General features: G+C 37.9%; 1 protein-coding gene across 1 annotated transcript in view; it reads right to left on the minus strand.

The window, feature by feature from the left end:
• Positions 1-23,297, minus strand: part of LOC114652646 (putative methyltransferase NSUN7) — a 203,939-nt gene that overhangs the window by 23,079 nt on the left and 157,563 nt on the right. The window contains exon 10 of the mRNA XM_028802998.2: positions 12,796-12,913. Coding sequence (XP_028658831.2) covers positions 12,796-12,913 — 118 coding nt within the window. The remainder of the gene's footprint in view (positions 1-12,795; positions 12,914-23,297) is intronic.

The raw sequence follows: 23,297 nt of genomic DNA on the forward strand, positions 1-23,297 counted from the left end.
CAAGTACTGTAGCAGTGCACCACGTCCACATCCACTTAATGAACAGTGACTGGACATAGAAACTGTTTGGTGTGGTGAAAATCAATAATCAGTTCCTTGGTTTTGCTGAAGTTGAATTACAGACAATTCTTTCTACATGAAGTTTTCCACCTGACTCTTCTGTCCTTTCTTATCTTTTTGTCTTCTCTGTGTCTCATAATTAGATATATTAACCATATAAAATACAGTATGTGAACACATATTATAAGGTATATTTGTAGAGTTAACTGACTTGCAAGCTATCAAATGACTTTCTCCAGGTACTTTGTTCAAGTTCTGGAAACTTTAAATTTTACTTTTATTGGATATTACGTCTGTCAGTACAATGTTTTAGATCATAAAGCAATGTCTGCGTAAGGCGATGCTTCATACAGAATTTAATTTTCATTCAAAAATACAACCAGACACCAAAGACATCAGTGACTGTCTTCCTTATTTTTCAAAGGTTTACAATATCAGAAATGCAAATATCAACATCAAAATTGTTGTATAGAGAAGATTTAGGGTTTATTTATGGGAGCTCCACGAAACATTTCTGTATGAGATACACTGATGAGGAAACAGAGAGCAATCTTGTGGAAGAAGAGAACTCATTGAACATGTATCATAGTTTGACTCTTTAAATCCTATACATTAAAAAAAATCTGGGATCCCTCCTATAAACTTATAGTCAAAAATAAAGTATAAATTACCTTCTCAGCTAAAATGTGGTGCTATTTTGTTTTATTTAAACATAAAAATCATTAAACAGCAATCTACTGTGCATTTTGCAATCTTCCTAAGTGATCATACAGCAGGTGTGGGAGTGTTGCTGCAAAATCTTCCACCCCTCTTCACTCTGTACATAAACAGGTCCATGTAGAGCTGTGTTTTGTGTAACACTCCCTCTTAACCACCTTCTCAAAGGATTAAGTGCTAAGAAAAAAGAAAGTGACAAATCTGCAGTAATGAAGAGTTTTGGTTGTGATGTCTTGGTAATTGGACTGATAGCATTCTGTTTCCAGAGGTTTAGGCCTCATCTGACATCTAGAATATGCAGAGGAAACATCCGTCCACTTATTCCATCTAACTCAGAGTATTCTTGACAAGTCTGTTGGTGATTGTCCTTCCCAATGTCTGACTCATTTGATGCATGATCAAACCATAGATAGAAAGAGCTGAAAGTGAGCCTAACCATCATTAGTATTACCCGATCACTGTCTTTGTTATGAATTTCAAACTTAACCAAATTATTTCTCTCTAGAGTTATAGCTACACATTAAAATACCCTGAACGTTCTGTTTGGCAGTGGCTATAATTTTTTTTTTATAATCTGTGGCTCACTGTTATAGAATTTAAATTACATTTTTTAAATCAATACATGATAATTTTTACAATTTAATACAAGCATATTCTTAAATGAAGTTGTAACAATGGATTATTAAAAGCATAAGGAAAAGGACTGAAGGTAAATAAAAGGTTAACTGAACGCGACTTGAAGCTTGAGTATGTGAGGGTTGCCTCATCTTAAGAGGAACCATCAAGGTAATTAATAAGACTAAAATGAAGTAAATGAGTAATAAATACCCCCTTAAAAAGAGAGAATAAACTAGTGAGAAGCCCAACACCCCTATTACGAAGAGGTAACAAGATCAATGGGAAAACCCACAGGACACCCCTATTAATGAAGCGATGTTATGAAGAATTGACATGTATACGAAGTTACTGGTGGCTGTTGTTGATTGGCTAAGATGATGGAATTCTGCATATTAAGAGTCAGATGATGTGATGTATTAGATAAGGTAATGGTAATAGAAAAGTATAAAAGGGAATGAATTGTATTAATGATTACTCACTCCATGTACTGAGACATTTGTGCATATCTATGTGCAAATAAAGAATAGTTCTACATTTTCATCTGGTCTCCAAGAATGATTTATTTGAAAATAGAGGAAAGTTTTTTCCCACAATATAATTAGGGGATGCCTTATTTGATTGGTCCAAGCATATCATCACATCATCACAAAATGAAATGTAACTGGATATGTTGTGTCATCATCAGTATGATTATGAAAATATGAATCTTTAAAGACATTCACCAATCAAAATAATGTTGCAGGGTACTTGTCAGGCTGTTAAGTTACAAATGGGCCTACACAAAGGAAGGAGATGATTTCAGTGGGGATTTGGTTTTAAATATTTCCATAAAAAGCAGTCTGCCTTCAGCACTTTCACAGATGTCATAATGATAACAGTTCCCTAGAATTTACATTTTATTTAGTAAATGTTGATGTAAATTGCCCAAATTACCATTATGGGCTTGTGCATAACATTCGTGATACAGTCAGACATTTCAGTCACTGCTGCTGTTAGATGAATATTCAGAGTGGGATGAAAGATTTGTGAAACTCCCTTGGTAAGTAACTAGGAGTGGGGGTTAGTGAGACAGCAATCTAACATTCTTAGTGCCATAACTAATTTATACCATTGTGGTTTATGTACAGACTGATATGCCAACTGTGTGATTTATCTTTCTAAAAGATTAATGGATGGTGCACCAATTCCATCATTCATCACCAGAACCTCATCAGTTAACAAAGTTACAGTAAACCAAGTGCATCTGAAAAACATAAAAAGATGTGAAGCTCCTCCATTTCTTTTCACAATGATGTATCATTTGCTTTCACAACTAGTCTTTCAGAAATCCCCTCTCTTCTGCATCTTTTCTGAGTATATGAGCATTTTAAAAAACAAGGCAAAATAAAAATGAAGCTTTACTGAGAAACCCAGGAGCAAGTAGTTGTGTGTTCTGCTGTGTGTAATTAACCTAGATTGTTCAAGAAGACAAACTTCAAAACCTGAAGCCAGATGGAAGTAAATCCAAGTTACAAGACAGGAGGACATGAGCTTTCAGAACTCATTAGCTTCCCAGCAACGTCATCACATCTCAATCGCCAATAATGGAAGAGACGACCAATGCTTACAATTACAAAACCAGTACAAAAGAAGCACAGTGTGCAAAGCTCATCTTATATATTAATCTAGATAATTCTTAAGGAGTTTCTTTTTTTAAAATATGAATCTTATGTCAATCGCTGACTGGGAGACTGTTTTTAAATTTTATTTGGTTATGCTGCAGAATTTTGCCTACTTTTGTGTTAGTGTAATTTAAAATGTACAATTTGCATCTTTTCTGTAGAAATTTCTTTAATAGCAGAATCATTATGCAAATACCACATTCTGCTTGAAAGTATTAGTTTTGAAACTGGAAAGTGTAAATTGGCCCAGTATGAGTGAATCATCTATGCACACCAGTGGGCTCTGTGATAGGCTGGAGCCTCCTCTGTCATTGGTTCTTGCATTGTACCCAAGGCTGCTGAACACCTTCATGTATTTTTGACACTTCTTAGTCATGCTTTCCCAATACAAAAACAAATAATTTGAAATAATGCAAAATATGATATGTGCAATGGATAGTAAAAGGAGCTGATTCAGATGCTGTATAAGACAACTCAAGTGGAGGGGCTGATTGTCAGGATTTTATAACCATGTACTTTTTAAGGCCCATTTATAGAGCCTTTATCATAAAATGGTTTACACAACACTTGATGACATAAAATGTCCTAAATTAATCCCATCAACCTTAATTTCTGAGTCTACCTTATATATTTTGAAATAGACTTCTGCAGTTTATTTGTATTTGTGCTTTGTAATGACAAATTTCAGTTGAAAAAGTCTCAGAACAATTCAAAACTTTTATTTGGAATGCATGCTCAGTTTGCATACACTTTGGGAAAGCAGGTGATCACTAGGTTCAAAAGTCAAAAGCAAAACTTAAAACTTCATACCTAGAAATGTGAAAGTATAATTAAAGCAGAAGTAGTTCATTTAAATGGCAAAGCGTCTACCTGACTGTGGCCTCTGTGAAAGTAACTGTCACTTAAAGTTCTAAGTGCTAAATGAATAATGACCGTGTTTCAATTCAACACAGTAAAAAGCGCCTGGCGATGAGTGAGAGGAGATCTTAGAAAAATTAAACAACTGAGTACTATGTATTATAGATGGCAAGGTCAGTTTTGAAATGCAGTAAAGACAATGTGGGACTTCCTTTTGTTTGGGTATATTAAGACATTAGCAGAGTGATATGAGGAATGGTAGATGGATAAATAATTCTATTAATAAACTATTAAAGGTTTGAATCATTAAAACTAGAATTAAAGAGATGCTAATAAAGATTATGAAAATTAGAATCACTACTGTAAGTATGGAGAAACTTCCATTTTGATCACACCTGGGAAATGGACGGGGGTTTTCCACAGGAATAAAGCTTTGAAGGTTCAACACAGAGCACCATATTGTCTGTATTCAATGACGCAGAAAATACAAATCTTCATCCTAACTGCCAGGAAGTCTCAAAAATCCATATGCTTCAATCTTCTATATTATTAAGGATTATTATTATTAGATTTTAAAAAGTACTCTTTCTGTAGACTGCTATTAAAACCACAACATGGGAAAAATTCTACTTCTCTGTAAAGATATCAAAATTATGTTGTAATATTTGTATTTGCAAGATGTTAAGAAAAATGCAGGAAACTCTCTTTTAGGCTACTTAAACATACACACAGTTTTCATTTCAGTCAAGATTGGCTTGCTTCAGGAGTGGTGACGGTAACTGCAGGTTTGCAAACAATTTTAAATAACTGCCATTCACGGCTGAATATTACATTAGCAGACACGAAGTTAATATGATACTTCTGGGTGGAACTACAGGTAGTCCCCAAGTTACGAACATCTGACATACGACTTACGAACGGAGCCGCAGCTGCTCCTTCATCTGTCTGGGGACACGACTAGGCTCCTCAGTAACTGCCGCTCCGTAATCTTCGGCCTGGGGACGTTGCAAGCGGTGGCTGGACAGAGACTGGAGGGGGACGATTTCACTGCTCACGCAATGTAGTGTCCCTTGGGCAATTTCGGTTAATGAATGGTGTGGTGGTAGCCGCACCCCATTCTTTCTCAGTGGGTGGCTGGGTGGAACTACAGGTAGTCCCCAAGTTACGAACATCTGACATACGACTTACGAACGGAGCCGCAGCTGCTCCTTCATCTGTCTGGGGACACGACTAGGCTCCTCAGTAACTGCCGCTCCGTAATCTTTGGCCTGGGGACGTTGCAAGCGGTGGCTGGACAGAGACTGGAGGGGGACGATTTCACTGCTCACGCAATGTAGTGTCCCTTGGGCAATTTCGGTTAATGAATGGTGTGGTGGTAGCCGCACCCCATTCTTTCTCAGTGGGTGGCTGGGTGCACGGCAAGTGGTGACCCGGGGTCCATAGTTGCTGGGGCCACAGCTACCGCTCTTGTGCTGGACGGAGGCTTGATGGAGTGGTTTGCTGCCCGCCCACCACGCCGCTGTAGCGACTGTTCCTGACTGCCCCGTTCATTCTCGGTGGGGGGCTGGTGATGCTGCAAGTGGTGACCCGGTTGTGGCTGAACAGAGGCCATTGAGGGTGAATGGGGTGGCGGGGGGCAGCATTGTATAATGTGCCTCGGGGGGCTGCCTGTTGAATGGGGGTGGTGGTGGGCGATTCACTACCTGCCTCTGGCCACACCCCTGTTCATTCTCGGTGGGCAGACGCTGCAGGAAGCATATTGTATGCAAGTGGAAGCAGGAAGGTACATAGCAGGAAGTCGTCTCTCGTCAGTACACCAGATGGGCTGACAAGGGGTACCTTCCTGCTGTGATAGCGTGTACAGTGCTGTGCAGAAGAGCTCAACTTAACCTTTTGTTTTCACCCTTCAACAATGTCTCTGAAACACAAATCTGATGCAAGTGCTGGTGATACAGTAAAGAAGAGAAAAACTATCACCATTGAAAATAAAGTAGAAATACTAAAAAGGTCAGAGAGAGGTGAAACTCCATCATTCATTGGCAGAACACTTGGTTACAGTCGGTCAACAATAGCATTTAGGCGGAGTGGTGGCTCTGAGGCTAGGGATCTACACTGGCAATAGGAAGGTTGGCGGTTCGAATCCCGTAAATGCCAATAGGGACTCTGTTCTGTTGGGCCCTTAAGCAAGGCCCTTAACCTGCAATTGCTGAGCGCTTTGAGGAGTGAGAAAAGCGCTATATAAATGCAAAGAATTATTATTATTTATTAAAATAATGTACCTGTTCCGACTTACATACAAATTTAACTTAAGAACAAACCTACAGTCCCTATCTTGTACGTAACCTGGGGACTGCCTGTACAGGATTAAATTTTTCGGCGATGTTAAGATATAATCCTCTCCTCCACACCACATTGTGCTCCTTGCTCTTTGGCTTCATGGGAACTTCAAACTTCTGAAAAGCTTCCTGACATCAGATGTCTTTAAAGCATGTATGTACATGTGTGTTTTTATATTATGTGCTCATGCATTAAAAGCACATATATTTATTTACCAAATAATTAATAAACCTTTAAATAGTGGCAGAAGGGCCTGATCTGCATGTAAAAGTTAGGGCGGAGTGGTGGCTCTGAGGCTAAGGATCTGCACTGATATCCCGAAGGTTGCCGGTTCAAATCCCCATCACTGCCAAAAGAGATCCTACTCTGCTGGGCCCTTGAGCAAGACCCTTAACCTGTAATTGCTCCAGGGGCGCTGTACAATGGCTGACCCTGCGCTCTGACCCCAAGGGGTATGCGAAAACTAACAAATTCCTAATACAAGAAATTGTATAAGGCGAAATAAAGAACAAAAAAAAAAAAAAATGACAGACTGCACCTATCATGGTCTTAAAACATACAGGTAAGTGATAACAACACCTAACAACACTGTCTTGAAGTGGAAAAAATGATGATTCCAAGGTGCACTGTGGTGGAGTGATATGTTGCATATAAATTGATAGATATTTTGTATGTCTTTATTGGTAGAATTAGCATTTTATTTGTTATAATGTTTAAAGAGCAAGGAAGATGGACAGTTTTTTTTTTACCTCCAAAGTTTTAGGAATGCGGCTTTTTATGACTGAATTGCCAGCCATCTGTGACAGAGAGGGCTAGTTTTATTGCTTAATGACTTGCATTTCCTTTCTTGGCTGTTTGTCAGAGGGATGCAGACAATAAACAAAATAACTGGAGGTGCAGGAATACGCCTGAGCTATTCAATTGGCGAATGGCCCATGGAAGGTGTGCGTGTTTGTCAGAAGCTATACAGGAGCAATAAAGAGAGAGGCTTGCAAAGGCATGTACTCTCTGCCATTTTGCAGACCAGATGATGACCAGAAGAAAGCAGGCTGCCTGGGCCTGTGCAGATGATGAGCTGACCAGGAAGAATCAAATGAAAGCCTAAATTATTGTGCCACCTGAAATTACACATCCAGCATTATCATCGTCTCGGTTTACAAAGTCTATTTGCTTGTATGTCACTTGTTCTAATAAAAGGTATTACTTATAATATACAGTTAAAAGTGTAACTGTTTCTCCTGTCTGTTTTTCACTTTTTCATTAAAGAAGGGATGGGGGGAGGATATGCTGAACTGAAGTACTCTATTTGACCCCAGAGAGGTAAGTGTATGGATTTTGAAGCATTTTGGTTAAGTCTACACAATAAAGGATATAAAGGGAAAAATATGGTCACCATAGGACCCTACAAAATAAAATAAATACACAAAACAATGAATGAAATGCAATTACAATAAAATGAATCTTGGCTGAAACAGTTTGTGACAGATCTTTAAGAGCCTTAAGCAAACAAAGGAACTAAAAAATCATCACTTAATGCAATCAGTGTCAATGTGAAACAGTCAAATGCACTGACCTGATGTACTTGGGAGGATGGGAAGAAGACGGCCTCTGTGCTCAAAAAATGGAAGTGTCCAGGAGGTATGTATGTGTTGGGTGCTGCAAAGCAATATGAAGAGGGAGGCTTGCAAAGGCTTGCTGTTTCTCCATCCTGAAGAACATTAACACTGTCTCAGTAGGCATATTGAGACAGGGTGGTTGGCTGGCCCTGAGTAGATGATGGGATAGCTAAGAAGAAGAATTGAGTGTAACTACAAGTTTATGTGCCACTTGAAACTACACATCTAGTACTATCAGGGTGTACTATTTTAAACCAGTACTTAAATGTGTTCTTTGTTTATTGTTTTTGGCATAGTATCAACTAGCTGTCCCCCCGCGGCTCGTACATAGTAATGAAACAGGACAAACATTAAAAATCAATAAAAAATTTTTTTTTAAAAATTAATAATTTATATTGAGCAGAATTTATATTGATAGCTTTTGTATCCGAGGGCCCCTTGAAATGCAATATTTTTTTATTTTGCTATCAGGGGCAAGAATACAGTTGGAATCTCTTTGCCAAAAATATAAAAAGTTGGCAAGGTACCTCTGGCCAAGCAGAAGGTAGGTACGCTTCAACATCAAATGTTGCCACGGTACCTGACTGTATTCAACTCTGATGGGAGAGTGTCCCCCACGTGGGGAGAAGAGCAAGTGGCCGTGATATCTCTGCCAATGAGCAGGTAGCGTCTAAAACACATGTAGCTGTGATCTCTCAGTCAAAAATGTCAAACGTTACTCTTTAACAATCTTTAGATGATAATGTCTGCTGAACAAACACGGAGGCAAGGTACGCTCCAACACATAGGGAGAGGTAGAGTGATTTGAATGGAGGCTGGTGCATGAGTGAGGATGACCCCGCACGGCTCCCTACTCCTGAGGTCCCGCCTATTCCTTTCCCTTGGCCCACAGCCTGTCTCAGATTTGTATGAATAAATCGGTGCCATAACCAAACTATAATACTTAGTGCAATGAGAGAAGTCGCAAAATTAACCGGAATGTTTAAACAAATTATAGAAAAAAACCTGATCTAAATCCATTAAGTAGTTCTCTCGTGAAAAGCAGTCAGACATACAGACATTGGATTTTATATATAGAGAGACTAGTTGTCCCCCACGGCTTCGCCCACATGGTAATGAAACAGGACAGAGATGAGGGCCCTGCCCAGCTCCCCACTACTGACATCACGCGTCCTCCTCCCCTTGGCCCGTAGTGGCTGTCTCAGATTAGTGCAAATATATCACTCTTGCAAGAGAACTATGATTCTTAGCACAATGAGAGGAGTTGCAAAATCATCCCGAATGTTCAAGCAAATTATATAAAAAACCGCGGTCTAAATCAAATTAAGTAGTTCTCTCGTTCATTAGCTAAGTGGAGGTAAGGAATGCCCCAACGCTGATGCGTGAGTGAGGAGGGCCCACCCCCCTCTATTCAGCCTGCTGCATGTCGTTTGGATTCACGCAAATAAATCGGTGCCGTAAGTGAACTCTGATACGTAACACGATGAGAGAAGTTGCAAAATCAACCGGAATGTTCAAGCAAATTATAGAAAAAAATCTGATTTAAATCCATTAAGAAGTTCTCTCGTGAAAAGTGGACAGACATACAGACACACAGACGCTGGATTTTAAATATATATATATATATATATATATATATATATATATATATAGAGAGAGAGAGAGAGAGAGAGAGATGATATATAAATAAATGTGTAACTTACCTCCTGCCTGTTCTTTCACTTTATTTAATTGCCTGATGTTATAGATGTAAAAGGGAAAGGAGAGGAAGTCCAGGAAGTGTGGTAAGTGTATTGGATTTGAGTCACTCTGGTAAATTCTACATAATTTACAGTATAAATGGGGAAAATCGGGTCACCCTGGGACCCCCACACGACAAACCACCGTAGTACAGATATCAATCACTTAGTGCTACAGAGTGAAACATAAACAAAGCCTCTGTTAAGGTCTTAGGAGTGACTGATCAATAGATGACCCAAGAAGCCTTTTTTATCAAATGTTTCTAAAATGGGAGCTATATTGTCACAATTGCAGACACTGTGTTTCGTAAACTGCCCTTAAATAAGTATGTCAAAAAATAAATTAATCTTCACTGTCTAAGTAAAAAGATTTTTCTTTGGAAATGGAATATCTGTGGAAAGAAATTTCTTGTTGTCAGCTCTGTAATTCAGTCTCTAGATTTGCTCATAATTTATGTGTCATTTGACTCAGACTTGTCACTTAATAGTCATGTCAACTCACTATCAGAGATTTTCTATCTTCATTTCAGGAAGCCCATTATTAATATTATTTTTTAATATTCAGGAAACAAAAAAAAACAGATTAATGCATTCATCTACTGCATACACTTTATGTGAATTAAATGAGTTTTAATGGTTGGCTTTCAGCTAAAATCATTCTGCTCTTTACTTTACAATTGCCATAACTCAAAGCATGTAGCAGAGATAATGAAAAGAATTAGAAGGTATGATCATATTTTTCCAATTGTTAATTAAGTCCCATCACAGATTTCCAATTAAGCTGCAAAGTTGAAAAACATAATTTTTACTTATAAAGCTGTGAAAAGATTTCCTTTTACTTTGATGAACTTATTAACAATTACACATCATAATGTACTTTGTAATCATGTAAAGCAGCCTTATTATTCATAGTTTAAAGGAAATGACTCCAGGGAATAAGGCCTCAAACTATAGCCAGCTACTTATTGTAACAGACACTCCATTGCTCTCAGCTTTGAAAGCTGGCCCGCCATCTTACAACCAGTCAAACAATAAACTGTTTCTATTCCTTGTCCTTAGTCAGTATTTCAGTGTACTTTTCGATGAGATATATTCTTTAAGCTACATCATTCACTACTGTCATATGTACTGACAGTTCACACAATTCATTGAAGATTGGATCATCTGTCCACCGTTCTGGTGGTTTCTTGAGAAGGAACTACAAAGTTTGCACCATCTTTCATTTGTTTCTGCCGAGTCCCTGTCATAAAAATGGCTAAAATAGAAACTTTTACTTACTACTGTAATGTTCTTCAAACTCCTACTTTATACTAGAATGTATTGGAACCGTCCACTTATTACTAGAATGTTGTTTCTTTTTTTTGTTTACCAATCACTTAAGCCAATTAGGAAACCACAAAAGAGTACATACATAGTAACAATACAAATAAAATATTAAAAATTTTAAAGGTAAGGAAATTATCACTAATGGACAAAAATAAGCTTATAAACATCAGCTCTTTGCATTGGTTTGTGGACCATTTACAGTACATACGTAGTGAAGAGGGTTCATTGTTGCTTGCTCTAACATTACAACGGACAAGACACATGATCTAATTGACTTTAACTTGGGTGGCATTGATGGTGCCACATGTATGTGGTGGATCCAGCATCTCAGAAACAGCTTCCCCCCTTAGTTGTCATGCACTATAGTCAGTAGCTTTTACAAAGAATGGTGAGATAAACAAAAAACGTAGTGAGCAACAGCTCTGTGGGAGAAAGCAGCTTCTTAATGAATGAGGATAGACTTGGTCAAGCAAGCAGAAACACCACCATTTTGAAGCTCTTAATAAACAGAGGTGTGCAGAATGTTCTCTCTGAACACAATGCATTCAACCTTAAAGCGGATGGGACACAACAGCAGAAGATCATTCTGGTTTCTGGCACTCTTGATTTTGTGACAAGGCTTTTCTGAACAGCAGATCACTTAGTGAGATAGGATGAGCTCTCAGTTGCCTCTAGCTAGGAGCTCCTCTAGGCAATACTCTTACTCTTTCTGTCTAGTCCTCTCTGAGACAACATTCTACCTCTCTACTGAATGAGACCTATGTCAGCCAATCACTGATTTGTCCATTTAGCTTGTGATACGACTTTCCTGTACAGTGGCTTTATTTCTTAGCCTGGTTGCAAGTGCCATTAGATCAGCAATTCACAACAAGCTCTCCAGCTGTCACCGGTGAGGAGTCGCTCAGGGTGTCTCTCTGTATTTATTTGTCCTTCCAGACACAGCACTGGTGGGATGTGAATCTTGGGTTGTAGAAAACATTTCAACCAATCAGCTAAGGGAGAACCCCATCAGCCAGTAGTAGCTTGTATCATGCATGTGTGTCCAAGGTTCACCTTCTGGGATTGTCTGAAGTAAGCACTGGGACACCAGCGGGCGCGATCAACTCTTGTATCTCTCTTATCACCCACAATTTATAAAATACACCCACTGACGATCAATTGACCATGCCCCTATAATAGTGAGGCGGTCCCAAAAGATTGCGTCTCATGCAGGAGATGAGTTGCCTGCCTTACGTACTCCGACCCTATGACTGGACTGCTCTCCAGAGCCCATTATTTTAAAGCCAATGGCTAAACTTTGCTTTGTTAACCCTTTGAGCTATCAGGTACCTGTTGTTTTCAGTTCTTTTTTTTTCTTTGCAGGTAAATGGCTGGCACCCCAACATTTCTTTCCAGTCCTGTCCTTACCTCAACTGATGACAACTGTAAAATAGCTTTGATACACAGTGGCTCAATCATTTGGCATGACAGTGTGCTGCATCACTTACAGACCACCGATAGAAATCAGAAACATGTGGTTTGGCTGGAAACATACAACCTTATCCCAGAACTCCAGATGGCAAGCCAGCCAACAAAAACAAACACAGAAATATTTACTGGACAGCCACAGAGCCTCTCCAATAATATAAGATAGGATATTTTTTACCTTCTTATACAGTATCTTTGATCTGAACTGTATAAAACTATAAAAAGATTACAAGAATTTGAAGATATTAAAAAAATCACACCATATGTTAATATTGAAGCATACATTCCAATTTGTAAAACAAATGTCTTCCAACATTCGCACATGAAGTTTTTTATGACAAAATGTTAATCAGTAACTCTGGACTTTTAATATTAGCAAGTGGTGGTTTCCAATACCTGTAAGGCTGTAGTTTATTCCCGTCAGGTTGGTCCTGCAATATTTTCATCACAAGCTCTTCATTCTCTTCTGGGTAAACTGAACATGTGCTGTAGACGACAGCTTGCACTTTAGGAACTACAAAACACAAAAATATAGATATACAAAAAATGAACAACGTACTCCAGCTTGGAAATGTGAATACAGTAATCCCTCCTCCATTGCGGGGGTTGCGTTCCAGAGCCACCCGCGAAATAAGAAAATCCGCGAAGTAGAAACCATATGTTTATATGGTTATTTTTATATTGTCATGCTTGGGTCACAGATTTGCGCAGAAACACAGGAGGTTGTAGAGAGACAGGAACGTTATTCAAACACTGCAAACAAACATTTGTCTCTTTTTCAAAAGTTTAAACTGTGCTCCATGACAACACAGAGATGACAGTTCCGTCTCACAATTAAAAGAATGCAAACATATCTACCTCTTCAAAGGAGTGCGCGTCAGGAGCAGATTATGTCAGAGAGATAGAGAAAAGCAAACAAATCAATAGGGCTGTTTGGCTTTTAAGTATGCGAAGCACTGCGGCACAAAGCTGTTGAAGGCGGTAGCTCACACCCCCTCCGTCAGGAGCAGAGAAAGAGAGAGAGACAGAGTTTGTTTTTCAATCAAAAATCAATACGTGCCCTTTGAGCTTTTAAGTATGTCAGGAAGCAGCTGCACAGAAGGTAGCAACGTGAAGATAATCTTTCAGCATTTTTAGACGAGCGTCCGTATAGTCTAGGTGTGCGAACAGCCCCCCTGCTCAATCCCCCTACGTCAGGATCAGAGAAAGTCAGCGCAAGAGTGAGAGAAAAGTAAGCTGGGTAGCTTCTCAGCCATCTGCCAGTAGCGTCCCTTGTATGAAATCAACTGGGCAAACCAACTGAGGAAACATGTACCAGAAATTAAAAGACCCATTGTCCGCAGAAATCCGCGATATACATTTAAATATGCTTACATATAAAATCCGCGATGGAGTGAAGCCGCGAAAGGCGAAGCGCGATATAGCGAGGGATTACTGTATAATATCCAGATAAAACAGATGGCTTAAAGTGCAAATACACTGCCACAGCTGATCACACTGCAAAAAAAATTTCATAAAATATAATGTAGGTTACAATTAAAATGGTACTTTATTCATACAGAGACTGCACACTAAAACACAAGAATGAGATATTGGCTGCACTTCAGTGTTTAAGCTGTGGTTACTTTAGGAAGGTGTTTCATGCTAGCTTTGGTGGGTGTTTTTGGGAGCACTGTGAATTCTGTTGCCAGTGAGCTCCAAGCAACAAATTATAAAGCATTTAGTGCTAATGCAGAGGAATCTCTGAAATATTTTTCATGATAAAGTACATCCATTTCAATAATACATCTAGTTATTTCTCCAACACAATTTCCCTTTTATTTTTCACTAATTAAAAAATAGTTTGTCCAATAGATTATTTCTTTATAACTTTTCCAGTGTATCCTTGTAATTAGTATTATCTGTCTGTGTTTCCGATTTCTGAATATGATATGTATTGAACAGGGGCAATCACAGCAACGCCATACCAAAGGCCCCTTACAGGCAACTAAACCAGGATCCAAGCAGAACAATCCCAATTGCTGCACCACCGACATTAGATACATTATTACTTATTGGATTTTCTCGGCATATGGACCACAAGGGTTCCAGAAATGGACTCATGGATCAATGGACAGCTTGACAGTAAAATGAGCTTTAGTGACAGCAACAAAATTGCCTTCTGGCTTTTGATCATCTTCAAAATTCGACAGTTGATTGTCAATCAAATGTAAACACATGCAGATTCTTCAAAGAGCAACTTGATGGCTCATCGATTCAGTATGGAACAGTTAACACATCCTTTGCTGACTAACCTTTGAACTACATTTTGTAACTCATTAAATAAAACAGATTTGCTAAGACGGTGAAAGGGATCACTCCGCAAGTTATCATGGCTAAAAGATCAACTTTACTATCTAATGTAAAATCCCTCCTGAACATTTACAATGTCTTTCATTTGTTTTTATTCCAGAACAAATACTGGTGTTGCTTGTCTACTACTATTTGCTTATCCAGCTATGGTTTATGAGTGTTCTATTGCTCACCTGTACAAACAAATGAAATGCAAGCGGAGGACTGTCTCCAAATCTTATGTAAGTGTATAAGTGTGAACCTCTGTGATTCTCTCTGTCTCTCAATATGAATATTTATATATACAGTATATTCACTGCATTAAAAATTGCAGTACAACATCAGTAACCTGATTTACCACTGTTAATAGCAGCAGTGATATTTCTGCATAGCAAATAATTTACTTGTAGATGTAGAGGTGTAAAGGAAAAACAACAGACCCAACTGTCATGACATGCATGCTGCTTGTTCTGAGCAATTGACTCATTCATTGAAAGAGCATGTTCAAAATAATATAAGTGTGGAATATAATTAGAGAATTCATTAATTCTGTGAAAAAAACAGGTGTCATTAATTGTCCTTTATTAAGAAGGAAGGGAAGCAAATGTTTCACATATTGTTATAAATTATATTTCCTGCTGAATTGCTAAGTAAAGTGGAAAATTCCAAACATTGCTAGGAGGAACAATGAAAGTTGATTAAAAAGTTGATTGGAGAGGAGAAAACGTATAAAGAAGTGCAGCATATTATAGGATGCTCAGCTAAAATGGCCTCAAATGCTTTAAAATGGCAACCAAAAACCCAAAACACTCAGAAGAAAACGAGAAACTACTGTTAAAATGGATCGAAGAATAGTCAGAATGGCAAAGATTCAGCCAATCATCACCTTCAGAAAGATCAAAGATGATCTAAAATTACTTTTAAGTATTGTTACAGTCAGAAGATGTTTGATCGAAGTTAAGTTATCAGCATGAAGCCCCCGAAAACCACCATTGTTAAAATTTGCCAAGGAACACATTGATTGGCTCAAAGAGAAACGGCGTAACATTCTGTGGACTGATGAGAATAAAATTGTTCTTTTTGGGTCTAGAGGTCATTGACAAAGTACACTGTGAAGACAGTGAAATCAAGCTCTGTCAGGGTTTGATGGTGATTATCGATGAACATCCATTTTCAGGCCTCTCCAGAGATGTTCATTTAAGTTCAAGTCCAGGCTCTGAGTGAGCAACTCAAGGACATTCCCAGAGAAGACCCTAAGCCACTTCTGTGTTGTTTTTGCTTTGTGCTTAAGGTCATTGTCCTATTTGAAGATAAACCTTTGGCCCAGTCTGAGGTTCAGAACTTTCTGGAACAAGTTCTCATTAAGGATATTTCTCTGTTCAGCTTTCTCTCAACCCTGGCTAGTCTCTGAGTACTTGCGCCAGAAAAACATCCCCAAAGCATGATGCTGCCAGTATCATGCTTCACCACTGGAAATGTGCAGGTGATGAGTGATACCTTGTTACCCCCAGATGTGGCACTTCAGTTGAGTGTATCAGTTATGGTTGTTCTTCTGGAGGTTTCTTCCATCTCGTCACAGGTTTTCCACAGATCAACACTCATACCCAGGCTCTTCTCCCCCAGCTGCTCAGTTTGGTCAAACATCCAGCACTAGGAAGAGAGGTGGTTGTTCCAAACTTATTCCATTTAAGAATTATGAAGGCAGCTATTATCTTGGGAGTCTTCAATACTGCAGGATTTTTCTGTAACCTTCCCCAGATCCAGCCTTATGCCTTGGTTTTTGCTCTGATACATACTGTCAACTGTGTGACCTTATATGCAGGAGTGTGCCTTTCCTTATCAAGTGCAATTGAATGAATTGATCACAGGTGGACTCCAAACAAGGTGTAGAAACATGTCATCGATGATCAATAGAACTGGATTTACTTGAGAAATATTTCAAGTGTCATAGCAAAGGGTCTGGATACTTGTGTCAAAGGGACATTTCAGATTTTTTTTTAAATAAATTGGCAAACATTTCTGAAATACTATTTTCGTTTTGTCATTATGGGGTTTTCAGTGTTGATGTGGAAAAATAATAATTTAAATTATTTCAGCATAAGGCTGCAACATGACAAAATGTGAAAAAAGTTAAGGGTTCTGAATACTTTCTGAATTCATTGTGTATATATATATATATATATATATATATATATATATATATATATATATATATATATATATATATATTGTGATGGATGGCCTGCATTTCAGTCTGGCCGGGACGTCCCTCAACTAAGAGAAAGAGCCTTCTTAGGACACTACATCCCCCGGGACGCTAGATGGCAGCTCCCCTGGATGGATATGGTTCCCCGGATTCCCGCAGGGCAGCATGGGACATGGAGCCCGGTTCTTCAGTCCTGTTGGGTGCCGTGGGTGCCGCCAGGGGGACCTCACCAAGAAACCGGGGACTATTATGGTGACGTTAACCCGGAAGTACTTAGGAGTCACGAGGATGGAAACCCGCAGTACTTCCGGAACACCTTAAGAAGGCGTTTGACCCGGAGACAGAATACTTCTGGGTCATAGACTTTAAAAGGATTGTGGGAAACCCCAGCAGGTCGAGCCGGAGTTGGGTGGGAGTGTGACGGAGCTGTTGGAAGTTCAAGGATTGTGTTTATTGTATTATTGATTATTGATCTATTAAGGAGAATTGTGGAGTGTGCAGTGCTTTGTGCACTTTATTTGAAGAATATTAATAAAGAATTATTCTTGGTGCTTTTAACGTGTGTCCTGGACGTCTGTCTGGGGGGTTCAACGGGGGGCGCTTTAGAGTGCTTTATTCCACTATATATATATATATTATATATATACAGTATATATATATATATATATATATACAGTATATATATATATATATATATATATATATATATATACATATACAGTATATATATATATATATATATATATATATATATATATATATATATATATATATATATATATATATATATATATATATATATAATAGCTGCATAAGCCTGAGCTGTAAACAGCCTGGGGTCCTAGAAACTATTGAAATCATCAGAAAAAAACTGAAATGTAGATGTCAGGTAATTGAAAGGAACTACTCTGGGCATCTCTCTCCTAAGTTTCATTTTGCCAATTTGCTCGTCTTGCTTGCGTAAGAGTTTCTCTGTTTTCTCTGTGGGTTTACTTTGGCAACAGAGACGCTTTCTTCTTCCGACTCGTTCACTTGGGGCCACCTTGCCGGCTCTCTGAGCTTCATGCTGTAGTAGCCTTGCACTTCTGGGCTGGACAGACAGACAGACACGCACACTTCCACACGTAAACATTTAGTTTTCTATTTCCTCTGAGGTGGAGCCCTTACCCCGACTCCACCTCTCACTTCCGGGCCGGACAGACACACACACTTCCATGCGTAGACATTTATATATAAGATAATCAATCTGAAGATGTTTGACATAACAAAAAATTCATTAAAATCAATAAAGTATTTTAAGGATGTCCTCTATTTTTGAACCCTTTATTCTACTGAAATAAAGTCATAGAGTCTGATATTTATTTACATAATCAACCAGGCATGTAGGGAATTATAAAGGAACAAAATGTATGCCTTTATGCTGAAGATGATAATTTGCTGCTTTATATGAGAACTTACTTAGATTCATCACTTCAGTTTATTTTAAACTGAAAGGATGAGTTCTATAAAATCTCTGGATTTGGGATTAAATTGAGTAAGAATATATTATTTCCAGTTATAACCGCTAAATACAACTCTAGCTTTGAACATTTCCCTTTAGCAATTTGTTTCTGCTCTCATTCTAGGGATCACAATTACATACTGACTTCTGTAAACACATCTTTAGTAATCTTCTGTGGCACTTGAAAACAATTTGCTGGTTTTGCGTTCATCTAATATTAGCCTGGAGAATTTAGGTCAAAGCTACATACTGTTGGCTACATTTTTTCAGTGCTGTGTGGTTTATATAAAGAAGCCTTTCTTTAAAAAAACAGAAGACATAAGAACAATTGCCAAATAAGAGGAGACCACTCCATTCATCAAGCGTGTTTGCCTAGCTATTAGCTAACATGCCCTGACTGATATCTCATCCAGATTTTACTTAAAGGTTGTCAAGGTTTGTACAAGTACTTCAGCTTCATGTCTCATACTTCAGCTTCATGTCTCATACTTCAGCTTCATGTCTTGGTAGTTTGTTCCAGAGTCCTACAACTCTCTGAGTAAAGAAGTGCTTCCTGGCTTCAGTCTTAAATTTATTCCCCTTAACTGTTTGCACAGCCACAACTGTGTTTATATGGAGCAGTAAAAAGCTGTGATGATGAAGAATTATTCCTTAAGAGACCAAAACAGAAAGAAATGGCTAATTCTGAGCAGCAAACATCCACACTTTGAAACTTAGAAGATTAAACTGCAACTAGAATGTTATTTTTTCCAATGTACATTTTTTCCTTTCATTAGATATATTTAAAATTGTATTTTTCTACACGTTATAACATGATAAGAAAAAATAATACATCATTTGTTTGTATTGTTTAATTGTACAAACTTCATTTTTAGCAGAGATATTGCAGTCTTTTGTGTTGTGTTGTTTATACACTGAGCAACTCACTAAAAGAGATAAATACAATCTGAAAGAACAAAGCCTGGCAATCACTTAGACATACAGAACTGAGTTGAGTAAACAATTATGAGGTTGTGGTTACTTTTTTAAAATAATTTAAAATATGAGAAAAATACTTCTACTGTACTTCCAAACAGAAAAATTATACATATTAGTTGCGGACATTAGAAAATCATGTTTTTCGTTATTCCCTACTAATTCTGTGGTATTGTTATGGTGTCTGGAAACTTATTCCAACACGAAGTAAGAAAAACATTCAAAGTATATTTTTGGTAGAATTATTGTTAAAGTTTACAATTTATTCTGCTGTAATCTATGTAAAGGTTATAATTTTATAATGGGAGGCAAATATTCTGAAAGAGAAATGTTTGCCATTTATTTGAAATATGAAACATGAATATTGAATGAGATGTGAGACAGTTATGAACAATTAAATCAAAGTAGCAGAAAATGGCCAAAAATGTAGTAAGAGAGTTTAAAATTACAGAAAATCACATTTATATTGTAGGCACAATTTGATAACACTTCAGGATATTTTAACTACGTATTTTTGTCCCCTTCAAACATTACTGTCTACAAAAGTCAGAGAAAATCCTTAATCGCTGAAAGTCAGCTCCTCTGACCTTTCACTACATTTCAATTCTCATTCTCTCCTAATTGGTGCGAAACGAGATGCTTTATCAACTCTATTTATTTTACTGAATTACAATAAGTATTTTTTCTAGGATACTTTGAAAGTTGAAATAAATTTAAAAGAGAAAAAGAAAATGAAATAACTGTTTGCAAGCGGATCTATTTTTTTCATTTTTGACCTAGAGAGCTATGCTCAAAGTCTTTAAAAACATTAAGCTATGTACACCATCAAGAATATAGATTATGCCTATTAAATAATCATGCAATGAGGCAATTAATCAGGCACACAAGTTAATGACATTCATTGGTTTAGTTTTAGTACTGAAAATCAATAAAGTATCACCATGAACATGTTTCTGTTTGTCAGCTGCTTAGGAAAGATTTATAATCAGACTTTGTAAACTGTTTCACTGTTAATTTGATGCTCAGCTGGCTAAAAGGCTACTGGTCTGTGCAAACACACCAATTTCATAAATTGTTAAGTAGAGACATTTCACTCATAATATAAAGTTAGCTAATAATAAAAGCATTGCCTGACATTTGCCATCAATAAACAAATTACCTACTATAGCTCAGGGGCAACATATTAAGTTTTCATACTCTGTCAGCATTTAATTTACTAGCCAGTGAAAGCTGCTTTCAATAGTTCAGGAAAAGACACAGCCCTGCAAATCAACATATGCTCATGCCTAAGGAAATGGAGGTAGAAATGTTGGAGTAAACATTAATCAATTAAAAGTATTTAGTGCACTTGAGTATTTGAAAAATGAAAATACAGCTACTGTTAGTTATACTTCTGGTTATACAATGAACTAATCCTACTAGCTAAGAAATCACAGATGACTGAAAAAGAGAACAAACTCCAGCAAAGCAACAGAATGATAAGAAGATGATCATTCAAAATAGCATTTATTTGCTGTTTATTTTCACAAACTGTACAATTATGTGTGATGGTGTGTGTGTGTATGTGTGTAAAAAATGAGAAGGTGACATCACAGTTGCTGCAGTTAACACCTAAAGAAGTCTTCTAGGATAGAGAACTGCTCCTTTAGCTTGGCATACTGGTCACTTACTTTTGTTGCTTTTTACACATTCCCTTCTGACTGGCTACAATGGTCAGTAAACAGGCCCATTTACTGTAGGTCAGTAATGAGTAACATAAACATAATTAAGCACTTTAGAGCACTATGGCAGTAGCACTAGCCTGCTTTGCTATCCCTGCCAACCTCATTAATCAGTAGTCTTTTAAAATGAATAACTTCTGTTTTGAGAGCTCAGTCTGCACGTTGTCCCAGTGTCCACAACTGTGCAAAGTGCAACATGAAAACAGGCAGATACATGAATCCATTTATTTTCTAACCTACTTGCATATGTTAGGATCAATGAGAACCAGGGCATATCCCTGCAGAGTCTGAGATGGGTTTAAAAGCCATTCGTAACAATTTGTCATCAATCACTCCACTGTTTGAAAAATAACAAATGCAGAAAAATTCAAACCACTGGCAATCTACCCAGGCCAGATTGTCCCACCAAATTCAGCACAAGATATGACCAAAAGGTGGCACAGGGATTATTTAACTCTTTGAGCCGAGTAGGCTGAATTTTAGGCCAGCTCCAAAGAAGTATATTCTTGAATGGCCAATATAATAACCCACATATCTACCATCATAACCCTGCTGGACTTAATAACAATCTACTCATATTTGTTACGCTATGCTTCTATTATGCTACTCTACTCTCAAAATCTTACAGTCCGATGCTGCAGAGTCATATTTCTGAAAGGCTGTTACACCTCTCTGCCATCATAACCTGGCTGGTCGAAATGTCAGCTTTCACCACATTAGACTGGTCTTGTTACTCTGTTACACTACTTACACAAGTTACACTGCTGTTTTTAGCTGCAGATCAGTTTTGTTTTTTCTCAGTTTCAAAAGGAAAAAGAAAAGCATTTCTGTTATACTTAGTGGAGGATCAACTCAAAACAATAGATGCTTAGTGTGTGCAGAGAAATACAAGTAGGCAAGAGAACTTTTGCCCTTCAGCGCCACAGGAGGTTTCATTCCTCCCTGAGCTCCTCATAGTACATCTATGTTATACTGTGACAGGTGTACCGCCCCAGTCAAACTAACCACCTGCCACTGTCCTCAGAGTAGGTTGCACTTGCTCGAGGGAGTTCAAGTGCTTGATGCCAGAAGTGAAAGCCCCACGGGACATGGTTAAAACTGTGTGAAATGTTCTTGTGCATTGCTTCTGGGACTAAAAATCTGTTGAAAGGTGCAGTTTTGGTATTAGGACCCTACAATGAATGATAGGAAATTATCAAAACTGCGAGACTGAAAGACAACAAGATGGCTTGTCCTATAGTATTAATCAGTTGTTATAACATTGTGGCTTATCATCACATAATACATTTTATTTTTATAAATCAAAACTTTCTTTTGTGAAGGTTTAAGCTCCTCCTTGAGGCTTGCCAACAGCTGAGGGGAGGGCCATGGTTATAGTGCCAAAATGCTGGGTAGGAAAGAGTTCAAAGGTTTAGCACTAGAATCCCTGGAAGCTGCATGTGTTTATTTGATATTTGAACTAAAGTCTTCACACATTATACACTTCATGTCATTATTAGTATAACATGGAAAAAGTTTCTATGTAAGGTATGTGTTCAACATGTTCTTGCCTAGCATTTCATGTCATCCTACACTTACACATATCTTTGTAGACACAGAACACACATGAAATGTATGCTTTCCAAATAAAGATATATTATTTACCCTATACAACTCCAGGCACCTCACACCACCAATAAACAAGACTTGAATTGGGAGAACTTCAGCTCCGTCAGGTGTTTAGGGGAATGGGAAAGCAGGCTGCTTGTTGCTTGTGCTGATCAATAAATTTACAAAACAAAAGATGTTGATGATGAGAGGTGTGAAGGAATTTAAGGTGGCCTGGCTCCAAGTTTTTTCGTAGGCTTCAGAGATTCTAGTGTTAGAACTTTAGGATAACATGAAGGGATTTAAAGGCAAGTCTTACTTTGGTCAACATCAATGTGCATGACTGAACCATTGAAAAGAGATTGATCAACTCTGACCTACATTTGAGGTCATGAAGGAAGAATTTTTCTGCTCTAGATGGATGAGACAAAGGTAGGGCTGTTTGGCCACAATACCAGATGTCATGTTTGGCAAAAACCAAAAGCTGCCTTTCACCAGAAGTACATCATGGTGGGAGTGGAAGCATTATGGTTTGGAGCTGTTTTATTGCATCAGGGATTTGCCCACATATCATTAC

The sequence above is a fragment of the Erpetoichthys calabaricus genome, chromosome 5 (genome assembly GCF_900747795.2).
Source record: "Erpetoichthys calabaricus chromosome 5, fErpCal1.3, whole genome shotgun sequence".
Taxonomy (NCBI): domain Eukaryota; kingdom Metazoa; phylum Chordata; class Cladistia; order Polypteriformes; family Polypteridae; genus Erpetoichthys; species Erpetoichthys calabaricus.